This window comes from Chrysemys picta, chromosome 9, assembly GCF_011386835.1.
Source record: "Chrysemys picta bellii isolate R12L10 chromosome 9, ASM1138683v2, whole genome shotgun sequence".
Lineage (NCBI taxonomy): Eukaryota > Metazoa > Chordata > Testudines > Emydidae > Chrysemys > Chrysemys picta.
The window spans coordinates 83,325,836-83,337,841 of NC_088799.1; the positions used below are offsets into that span (position 1 = coordinate 83,325,836).

The 12,006-nt window shown below is 43.8% G+C and overlaps 1 protein-coding gene across 2 annotated transcripts in view; it reads left to right on the plus strand.

The window, feature by feature from the left end:
- The first annotated feature begins 2,009 nt into the window (after positions 1-2,009).
- LOC101936531 (vascular endothelial growth factor receptor kdr-like) overlaps positions 2,010-12,006 on the plus strand; it is a 184,969-nt gene continuing 174,972 nt past the window's right edge. Inside the window, exon 1 of one of the 2 annotated variants that reach the window (XM_042851029.2) lies at positions 2,010-2,948. In XM_042851029.2, the coding sequence (XP_042706963.2) occupies positions 2,885-2,948 (64 nt within the window). In that variant the 5' untranslated portion in view covers positions 2,010-2,884. The remainder of the gene's footprint in view (positions 2,949-12,006) is intronic. The other variant, XM_042851031.2, reaches the window with a different exon arrangement.

Genomic DNA, 12,006 nt, shown 5'->3' on the forward strand with positions numbered 1-12,006 from the left:
ATTAAAATCTGTAATCTATGTTCAACTGTATAAATCTCCTGCTCTGATCTGACTGTATTTCAGTATTGTGTGTATATATTTGTTACATGCATCAAAAGATAAAAACAAGATTTGTATATATCAAAAAAAGGGAACAAAAGTTCAGCTGATCAAAGTTCATCTTCACTAAAATCCAGGTTTTCAGATTCCCTCGTAGATTCCAATGCACAGGCTATTTTTCAGTTCCTCTTCAGAAGACTAATTGAATGAGCATGAGACTGAATCCCAGCTTTGCCAGTGATTTGCTGTGTGGCCTAGGACAAATCATTTAACCTGTGTCTCATTTTCTCCATAAATAAAACAGAAATAATAATCTACTCTATCTGTCCCCCATCAGTGTAGGATCTGAGCTCCATAATACTGATCTGCCTGACAAGGGAGCTGGGAGGACTCATGTTATTGTAGCGCTTTGGTGATGTATAACTTCGGTATATTATTGTTGCTGGGTAGTGTTGATAGCACAGAATGGCTCCCCATTGAGATCTGAGCCCTGGGTGCATTTCCATGCTGAGTGAGTGATCCCCCTGCATACAGATTATAAAATCCTTTCAGGATCCAAGCTGCTAGATATAGGTAAGTTATTAACTTATACTGACAACAGCTGGGCAAACCACTGGCAGTTAACATTCATTCTTGTGAAAAGTCTGGACTTAGGCTGAACTGCCCACGGTCCTCTTCCTTGGAAGATCAGTGGCATCTGGAAGAGGAGTGTCCAACTCTGGGCAGGAGTGGAAGGGTACAGTGACTGTATCACTTTACAGGGTCCCCAGGGCTTCTGATCTGGGAGTGCTGCTCGCCCACGCTAAGGGCTTGGCATAGTCAGAGGAAAGGCATGAGGCCACACCAGCAAGCTCAGCCGCGTGGGCAGCATTGTCTACACCCAAATACCTGGAAATAGGCAGTGGTCGGTGCTATCTCAAAACCCAAGACAGGGCAGATCGAGCTATTCACCTAAGAGACTTTTTTTTATTAAAGTGAGTTTGCTTTATTGCATTTTCGATTAAAACATTTATAAATATCTCTACGAAGTGAGGGGCAATCTGCCTTGCTTACAGCAGCATCCCAATGATTTCTGATGTGGTTGGGGTGCCAAAACTTATAAGTTAAAGCAAACCTTGCTCTTTTTCCAATGCTCTGTTTGCATCAACTCTTTATTCTTGCCACTCTTTGCTCAAACCATCCCACAGGTGTGTGTGTGTGTATGTCACACACATCAGCGAATGGCCTGCATCCCGCAATATCAAAAATATGAATTGTAAAGCGCTTTTAAAGCTGCGCTGTGGTAAAATACCAGTTACATTCCAAAAGGACTTGATCGAACTGACATCAGGTCAGGAAACCAACTTCTGTTAAATCCGTATCTTCTGCTCATGTAACTTTGGCTGATGGGAGGGAAAGAAACACCGACACAAAGCAAAACACCTGTAAACCGATATCCTGAGCAACTTCCCAGGTTATTCCAGCACCTTTACAGACAGAAAACTGGGGCAAGTTTTATTTCTTCGTCCACTCTCTTGTATATTTCCTTTTGCTTGCCGGTGTCTCTGGTGCACATGAGGGAGCTCAGCAACAACGCACCTCTTGGGGTCCAGCGCCCCCAAACCCAGTGCCAGACCCATTCCGGGGAAAGGAGTCCAGGGGCACATTGCCACCTGATGAGCTACCTCGACCAGCCTCTGCCTCCCACTCCGCTCATGCTACTGCAGCCTGAGCTTGGTGCCACCTGTCTGCCCCGAGCAGCCCTGCCCACCTGTTAGCAGCTAGGCAAGACCCAGCGCAAGGGCTGGCATGTGTGTGAGGGTTTGAAATCCCGGCCGATTTTGCCCCATCTCAGGCAGCAGCAGCAGCCCTGGAAACCTTAGCACTGGAAAAGTGACAGCGAGCGAGAGAAGCTCCCCCCTGGCTCTGCTGCTGACGTCTCTCCTTCCTCTTGTTCTTTCCCTATAAAGAATCCCAGGCTCACATCAAACATCCCAGCAAAAGCAGATCAAACTGGGAGGGGTGGGGGAGAGCGAGAGAAATACCTAAACTGGGATTTGCCCAGGCAGAAGCCCCACTCCTTGCAAGAAGCCGAACCGGTCGCCTGCTCCTGGGCTTGTGATTTCCCCAGCACCATGTAGCAGAGATCCCGTGGGCTCGTGTCAGCTGCAACAGCTACTGGGACGCAGGCGTTTTGTTTTGGTTCCCCCCCCCCCCTCCTGTCTCGCAAGCCTGAGAGAGTTTAAAAGCTTCTTCCTCCAGATCCCTGCAGCACCTGCACCTCCCTGGATAAACAGACCTCAGCGGAGGCTCTTGGTTGCAGACACTTTAACCAGAACCCAGCCCAAGGGAGGAGAGCGACTCAGAAGCAGCCGCTCAGTGACTCGAAAAAACTTTGCACCAAAACTTTTTGTTGCGGTTACTTCGCTTTGTTAACCCCTTTGGTCAGTTGTGTAACATCTGCTCTTCTCACCGGTCTCTTTACTTTAATCAGATTTTAGCCAAAAAAAAGGGGGGGGGGAGAAAAACCAACCCAAACAAACAAAAAACCCCAGATCAACCCATGAGTTAGGAGGGGGGGAAACAAGGAATAAAGTTATTCTGAAAAAAAAAAAAACATTTGGCCGTCAAGAAGAGAGGGAGGCAAACAAAACCTGTAGCAAAGGGGGGAAGCAGTGAATGGAAAGAGCAGTTTCACTGGAATCAACAAGTGAGAACTTCTGGACGCCTTGTTCTTCCCCCTCCCCGCCCTTACCCAGCCTGAAGGCTTTGAAACTTGTTGCTGGAAAGAAATTGACCCTATTGACAGATCTCCCTTCTTGCACGTTTATAAAGGATATACTCATCATTCACATCTGCACCAGACATGATTCCAAAGCACTGCACCGCCCTGGCTGTTTGTGTGCTTCATGGACTGCTTTGGCTACAAGGTAAGAGCAGTTTACACGTGGTTTTTTCAATCTCTCTCTCTCACACACTCTCCTTTGATTTCACAGTGTATTTTTGCTACCACAACTTTCTCTTCTGTGTTTGCTCACTCCGGTGCGGTATCCAGGTTGGAACTGGTTCTCTCCCCCTCATCGGCTTAAGGCCACTTTACAGCAAGCCACCTAGTCTACCCAAGCGGTCATATCAGAGGGACCAGTTCAAAACCAGCCACCCCTGGATGTTGACTAGCTGATTGAAATAAAGAATAATGATACATCCCTGGGTGGGATGGAGAGGAACGATTTCCCCCTGTGTGGGGGTCTTGGTTGGTGCCCCTGTCCATGTGGTTCTAGCTCCTGGTTTTCTTGCCTGGCCCAGCACCTTGCCCAAGGGGGGGGGGGGGGACAAAAGCAACACTAGGGCTGGCTGAACTTTCCGTGTATTTATTTTTTTCTCCTGCTGAAAGCAAGCATGCACCTGAGTACACTAACCTAGCGCCATGGGATACTGCGCGTTACGTGTGGGCAACTGTAATAACCCTACATGAAGCAGCAAAGCAAGGACTCTGTTTAAGGTCTGGGGATTTGTTAGAGAGGAAATTTGCAGTCCGGCTAGGTCCATTTTTTGGGGGGGGGGGGGAGCCTGTATTGTCACAGAGTTAAATTTGGTTTCCTTTATGGATGCAACTATTTCAACTATGTTGTTGTTTTAATTGCCTGGGATTTTCTCTCCTGGATATGGTTTCAATTACTTTCTCAGGGTTTGGGCATCACAAGGAGTCAAGTGCCTTGAGGTAGCAGATCTGGGGAGCTGCCGCTAGATGGCGCTTGCAACTGCAAATAGGCATCCCCGGCCCCGGTGGGGACTTCCCTTGTTGAAGTTAAGAGAAAGGGTGGCTTTGAGGTGGGTTTTCAGGAGAGCTGTGTGAGTGCTATGGGAGAACTCACCTGGAGGGCAAAGCTCTTCCTTTGCATTTTAGAAAAGGACAGCAAGCTTGGAAAGAGTGCACTGCTCTAAAGCCAGCCGACCTGGTTCTGGTTCCCTAGCTGCTGAATCTACTTGCTCTCACCCACCCACCCCAAGGCTTTGACCCTCAAGTTCCTGTGGTGAAGTGAAGGCTCCATTCTAGATCCACAACTCACATTTTTCTCCAGTCTCACACTTACTTAGCATTAAACTGCTCCCAGGCGCCCGTCAGAAGAACCTTTGGGGTTCTTTTCTTTTCAGCCCTACCTGAACTTTCTCAGAAAGACTCCTGAATTCATAACACTTTACTTTGAGCAAGTAACAAGCTTTGTGCGTTGCTCTTAATCACCTCCCTGTCCTTGCCCTGGGCTTTCTTCTGGAAGATCCCCACCCCCACACAGTAACGCCTAATTAAATAGGTGGCCAATGGGCCAGTTAGGAATTGGCTCTGGAATTTCCTGTAATAAGTTTACAAGGGCTCTCTCACTAGATATCAGTTCTTTTACCAAAAGCAATGGGAGCTCAGGTTTGAATACTTCAAAGGGGTCAGTGCTTCATTAAAATATTTGGAAATAGAGAAAGATGTATCTTCAAGAAAAGGTCCTCGACGTGCAATGCATTTGAAGGATTCCCCCCCCACACACACACACCCCAGCTAACACTTCTGATATCTGGCCTTGAGGCTTCAACAATTAGTTAAAAATAGCAATTTGTGGGGCTTAGTATCTTTCTCCTATATGGGAACATTTCAAGTTGTATTTGATCATCTGAAACACCCTGAAGAAGATGAGGCTTCAAAAGCTGAGGCTATAGCATATATTTGAGCCCCCCGTTGTGCATGGGGCAAGCTGAATCTATGAAATCACTTCCTTCATGGGGAATAGAATAATTCAGGGGTGCAATTCTTAAGGTCCATAGGTAAAGAAGTTGCGTGAGCAATCTTCTTCTCTCTAGATTGTATTGTCCCTTCCTCTGCACCTGGTTGTGCATCAATGCTGTGTTCTCCTTCTAAATGTGTGTCTGGAGTTACTCCTGATTTATGCTAGCACAAGAGAATAATTGGGCTAATAAGACTGAGAAGAGCTTTTCCATGTGCCATGTGGTCTTCCATTATTTCATTAATCATGAGGATTTCATTGGATTACCATGCTATTTATTCATGGCACATAAGATTGTATATAGGAGATGGTCTGTTATTTACTGTGAAATTTCTCCTGCCAGTAATGTTCCAGTCTTCCTTGAGCCCTGGGTATTTTTCAAAACACCAGACTATTGGTTCTTTAGTCTCCTTATCAGTATGAAGTGTGTCTCTAGGCTCTAGGGGTACGGTTAATTTCCACCAACTATAATCAATAACCAACCATATCAGGAAGACAGATCTGCTGAGGGATTCTGGTAGTACCGTAAACTACCAGAGCTTCATTACTAGAATCCACATATTTGGTTTGGTTTATTCAGAGACTTATAAAATGCTCCCTCACAGTGCCTCTGGGTGTACGTACCAACATTTTAAACACTTGCTAGCAAGGGTCAGCCCAGATAAACTCAGAAACAAGCTCCGTATATGCCTCACAGACATACCTGGAGTAAACATGAGCTTTACATCATGCCTTAAAGGGCCAGTTTAAGCTCTGCTTGACCAACAGAGGACGTGGATTCCATAGGCAAGAGTCATGAATACCATGCCACCAGCTACCCTTAGTAGAATTGCCCTAGCTGACCTCAGTTATTGTTAGAGCATGTGGGGAAATAGGTGATTCCATAACTGATTGGCCTTTATACATCAGTAGCAACATTTTGAATTGCACCTGGAAGCAAATAGGAAGTTTGTGCAGTCCTCAGAGAATTGCTGTAATGCACTCCCTCTGGCTGACACTGCAAGTATGCAGCCAGCTGTATTCTCCACTAACAGTAACTTTTGAATGGTCTTCGGAGCTTGTCCATATAGGGCATAAGACAGCAGTCCAGCCTGAAGGTTCCAAAGGCATGTATTACCATGGCAGTTTCTGTATCAGAGAGAATTGGTAACAAGTACCTGGCCAAGCACAGTCAGGAAAAGGTATTTCTGGCCACCAGTTCTTGCTGGGAATCCAGGAGCACACTCATATTGCAACTGTTACTGAAAAGGGTGGGTTTACTCCCACATAAATGGACCAGGTACAGATATCACCCACTGCATCCTCTAAATAGACTCCTTACCTGGCAGTCTTACCCCCACTGTATTTAGCAAGAGCTTCACCCAGCTCAATTTCATCCATGCCCCTTCGGAGCCAGGCACTGAGAAGGGAGAGAGAGGGAATGCCCTATCCATGTCTGACAATAAAGAGGGGTAGAGCTTTGTGTCATAGAATCATAGAACCATAGGGTTAGAAGGAACCATAAGGGTCATCTAGTCTAATCCCCTGCCAAGATGCAGAATTTGTTGTGTCTAAACCGTCCAGGACAAATGGCTATCCAGCCTCCTTTTGAAAACCTCCAGTGACGGAGCTTCCATGACTTCCCACGGCAGTTTGTTCCATTGTCCTACTGTTCTTACAGTTAGGAAGTTTTGCCTGAGATTTAATATAAATCTGCTATGCTGTAGTTTGAACCCATTGCCTCTTGTCCTGCCCTTTGTGGCAAGACAGAACAACTTTTCTCCCTTTTTTTTATGGCAGTGTTCAAGTATTTGAAGACTGCTATCATGTCCCCCCTTAATCTCTTTTCCAAACTAAACATACCCAGTTCCTTCAGCCTTTGCTCATATGGCTTGCACTCCATCCCTATGATCATCTTTGTTGCTTGCCTCTCGATCCTTTCCAGTTTCTCTACATCCTTTCTATACAGTGGTGACCAAAATTGGACACAGTACTCCAGCTGAGGCCTAACCAATGGTACTAACACCTCCCATGACTTGCATGTTATGCCTCTCTCAATGCAACCCTAAATTGCATTTGCTTTTTTTGCAGCAGTACTGCATTGTTGAGGTTATGATCCACCATAACTCCCAGATCCTTCTCAGCAGTGCCGTTGTCAAACCAGTTCTCCTCCTCCTCTGTTTGGGACAGACACCAAGGGAAGGGATATTTTCTTAGCTAATACCCCAGCCACAGTAGAGGACTTCAAGTACTCGCTGTGTTACAACTAATTAGTATTGATTTGAGATGACTGCCACCATCACTCTGCCATCAGATTCATGTCACAGGTGAGGAGACTACTGCTGTGACCTGTGTAGATGGCACCTAGGGAATCCAAGAACATTTAGGAGTTACTGTATTGATGGTTGAGGACAAAAGTTATATCTTACTAGACCATTGATAGGTTGTATTTTCCCTGAAACCTAATCATGCCCATGGATCAGCAACAGGTCCTGCACCCTGACCATAGTAAAGCTGAGATCTGATTTCAAATCAGAAGAGGTAACAGGCAGACCATTGCTCATCCCAGCAATCTCCAGCCCCATTCCAAAAAGCTTAGCTCCAAAACATGTAGATGTACTGAAATCATCTAGAATAGCTCCATGCTTGTCATAGCATTTCCTCCTCCTTTGACATTGTTGCATATTTTAGTTCTGATTCCTCTTAGCACAAGGTTGAAATGGTTCTGTTTGACTCTTATTGCATTTACAGTCTTTATTTTCTAAGCACAAGGGCTGGTGGAAATTTTTGGCAAAAAAAGTGTTGTTATTTTTCCTGGTTGGAAAGTGATTTGTTTGGGTGTGTGGTGGTGGTTGTTGTTGTTCCTGGTCAAAAAGTGGTTTTGGTTTGTTTGTTTGTTTTCAAAAACGTTTTTTCCCCCCATAAATAGCTGACATTGACAAATTTGTCATTTGGCATGAAAAAGTTAACGCTTTTTTTGTTTTTTAATCCTGACATTTTTTATCAAAAATGGTTTTCAGTAAGTCAAAAATTCCAGTAACCTTTTTCAATAGCATCTTTCAGTGGTTTTGAGAACCATTTTAAAATAAAATCATGACAACTTTAAAAAAAAAAGTGGCTCTATTTTGAACTTTTTGACATAAAAACAACTTTGATATTTCAAATATTTTTGTGAAAATAGGTTTTCATTTTTCAACCATACCTATATATATTACTACTATTGATGGTTTGTCATTAGTAGCCTGTATGTTTCTAAGACATCACACCTCAGTACTAGAAAACTATCCCAATCATCATGCTTCAGAGCATAAAATGATCACTGACTGGGGTCAGGAAGAAAGTTAGCTCCATGGAAAAATATTGCAATATTGTGCATGTTTTTGCCTTTCTATGAAGAATCCATCATTGGTCTCTGTTCGGGACGGGATACTGAACCAAATAGACCATTGCTCACTTTTTATAAAAGCAAGTCTTATGTCCTACTGCTAATGTGATTTTCTAAATATCAGCTGCACTGTAGAAAAATGTTATAAACAGTACAGAACTCTTTTTAAAAGCTAGTGTTATACTAATTTCCCTGTCTAAAACTGCCACATTCAAAACTAAGCAGAAATTTTTTTACAATAATTAGTGTATTAAAGGAAGATAAAAAGTATTTTAAAGTCCCATAATTTCCAGAGAGTAAAAGCATACAAAAAAGAATACTGAGAGCACAGAACAAATCCACTTGTTCAAGGTTTCTATAGGAATCTCATTTTTATTTTTTCCAAACACTTTTTTCATTGAAAATATTACAAGAATATGCATATACATAATTTCCCTCCTCCCCCTCCCCCCCCCCCGCCCCAATTAACACATCTAAATCTAAGCAAGATAGTAGGGGTAAGTTTGTGTTATTTTGAAATATTGCTATTTCCCATTTCCTATATAACGGATCAGAACTCTCTATTATGTTATAAGATTCACATTCCTCAGGTTGAGCCATACACGCATCCTTTATGGTGCCATTGGATTCATCCACCATTATAAAAAGTTTCCAAATACAATACAAAATTTCATCAGTGCAGTCAGGAATAGGAGACTAATAGTTGGTTTTTCCAAGCAGCCAGTGCTGTGTTTGAATGGCAGATGGAGAATCTGTAATGTGCTGTATGCACACATTGAATTGAACTAGAATGTCTTATGCTTCTGTTGCATTTTTATCCAACATACTTCGCAAACTGTATACAATGGGGGTCACTTTCTCCACCACTGAAATGCAGGTGGAATGGGGAAGCCGTTTTCAGCTCACCTTGTAACAGTTTTTAAAACTGCTGGGGGAATTTCAGATAAGTAGATTCTAACTGTCCAGATGAGAGTTTGGGCAGGACATTGAGGCTAACCCCCTTGTAGTTGCATAATTAATTTGATATTTTCTACATTTTCCTGGAGTACTCTACCTTTTATTCCTCCTCTGCACTGGCTAGACTTCCCCTTTATTGAGACTGAAATGGGAATTGCAAAGGGCAGTAATTAAAAGACATTTTTGGCTATCCCAACAGCCCGAGAGCAAAATAGATCGCAGCCCCTAACATTTTCCTTCACAGTTCATCTCAAATGACTAACATGATATTAAGCCTTCCTAATGCTGATAAGGCATTCTTGCTCCTCTGTACCTCATGACATGGGAGAGAAATAGGGCAGAGAGCCTAGCTCTGTATTCAGCCACTCTGGCCAGCAAGATAGGTTGTTTAAATAAGTGGAGATCCTGGTATAAAAGTGTCTACAGTTCACTAGAATAAATGGTCTCTCACCTCACTGGGCGAGACACTTATTTTTTATTTATTTTTTGTAAGGCACATAGAAAACAGCAGAACTTGCCAAAATCAACCAGAGCAGATTATTATCTGGAAATGCCATTTAATATAAATAGATGGTTGAAGTTTACCATGGGAGCCGTGCTGTACCAGGAGAAAGCTTGGGATCACAAGACAATATTAGAGCAAACCATATAGAGATGTTTTTTGTATGACAGATGGAATCTTAAAAATGCATCCAGGCCCATTGTTCCTCAAATGAGGAGAAGGAGGAAGGCTGGTGGGATGGAAGCTAGGAGGAGCACATCTGAGGTGAAATGTAAACTGTCTGTATGTTGATAGTACAAAATGGTCATTGCCCAAGCGTGGTGGAGTATATGCAAAAATAACATCCCACCTTTCAGTAGATTGATATGGCAGATAAAGAGCCAGTGACCTTCAGAAAAAAGCTGTCTAGGGAGTTTGGACTGAGCTGGAAGGACGCTCAAGATGGATGGAGTCACAGATTCTGTCCGAGGGCAGCAAAGGGGTTGAGTGGCCATGATTACACTGGAGGGGAACTTCCCCTTCTACATCTGCCAAAGCACCCACAGCTGCAGAAACTGGCCATGTCATGGAGCTTCTGGGGGCTCCATGCCACAGACGCGGCTAGGACCAGGATTGGGCCCATTAATTGTACTGGGAATAATTAGTGTTGGGCTCACAGTAGAAGTGAGCCAAAATGTGGCTACGTATATAGGGCTAGACTTAAGCTTTAGGCTCAGCCCTGAGTAAGAGACAGTGCATAGCTGCACCATGCCAGGAGCAATCTGGGAAACCCTTTAGGGTGTCACAATTCTGCCCCTGTTGCTGTCTTGCTCTGGCTTCTTCAAAAAGCACCATTTAATTTGGTGTGAGGGGGACCAGAGCCAGTCTTCGTCCTCAACCCACCCCTCTCCAACTTCTCTATGGTGGTGGGGGTTTAATCTAGGGCTGCCCTCTGCACCAGACCAGATCCAAGGTCCAGGTAGCTGGGGGGAAGGAGGTTGTTACAACCCAGCTTGGCACATGCTTTGCACATGGGTAGATAGCTGGTGGCATCTTCTTTTAATCTTATGGAGATTTTTAATTAAGTTTTCAGCTTGACCCCATGGTAATGCAAAGAGCACACCTGATTGCCTCTTACATGGTGAGGCTGATCCAGCATCTCTGTGCTGGGGACACAGCTCACTTAGAACCATCAAGGAGAATAAAAGCAGAACTGAATTGTGCACATGATTATCATTGGACTCATCATATGACCTGATCCACTCTGCCTTATCAGCATTGAAACAAACTTCTAATTGAGAGTGAAGATGCTTTGCATTCATACGGACTCTTCATGGGTCTGATTCTCCAAACAGACAATGAAGCCCTTGTTATGGTTGTATACCACGAAAGCACTGTGAAGGAATTAGTAAATTTAGTGGGCTGGTGACGTCAGTAGAGTTACACTGATATAAAACCACCGTGAGTGAGATCTGAGTCAAGCCCTGTATTTTCAAAGCACTGTGCAAATTTTTACTAACTAATCCACTGATCTAAGCAGGTTGACCTATTGCTCCATGAGAATGTTGCCATCTTTTTAACAGGATAACTCAAAGCTACACACACTGATTGTTTGGGGGAGGGGGTGAATAGAAATGGTTTTGAGAGGCACCTCAGTGCCCTCACCTTCAAGTTCTTTGATTAGTCTGCCCTTTAAGTACCTACTTTGTTGCTCTCACTACATCCTGTCCTCCCTTCCCTCTGCCAAAGCATCACCCAATCTACCTTGAGGTCTGAGGATTCCTAAAATTGTTAGAGTTTGAAAGACCTAGAGGAATTTCTGAGCCCTGCTGCGAGTGGAGGTCTGCACAGTTTCTCTTCCTTGTGCCCAAATTAAATTTGCTTCTTCCCTTTTAAGTTGGGACTAGTGCAGAGGTTTGGCAAGCCAATGTGGGATTGCCTGTGGTTTGCAGTTTAATCTCTTTAGCTTTCTGCAGTCGGATGCAGTAAGTTTTCATACCGTGCTGAACTTTATGAGATGTGACTTCTGCAAGCTTCCCTAATACATGTAATCACAAAGGGATTCACAACTGGCCGATGGTGTCTCTGAGCCAATGCAGCGGGCCTTTGTTGTGGTTCTAAAGCAGTAGTTTTTAGCACTGTGAAAGAATTCTTGAAGTTACCAGGCAAAAAGAAAACCACATTGTCTAATCTGTTAAGTGATGAAGGACCAAACAAGTCAGTTTCCCATTATGCCCTAGAGGTAATGGCAAAAGCATATGGTCCCAAAGATTTCAAAATTCAGCCAAAAACTGGACTCAGACTAGTATGTAAAGGAAATGTATGGACTTTCCTTCTATTTTCAGATCACATGCCTTCGTCTTTTGCATTTCCACATAGGTTTCCTTAGATCTTCCTGTGTTTTTCTTAACTGT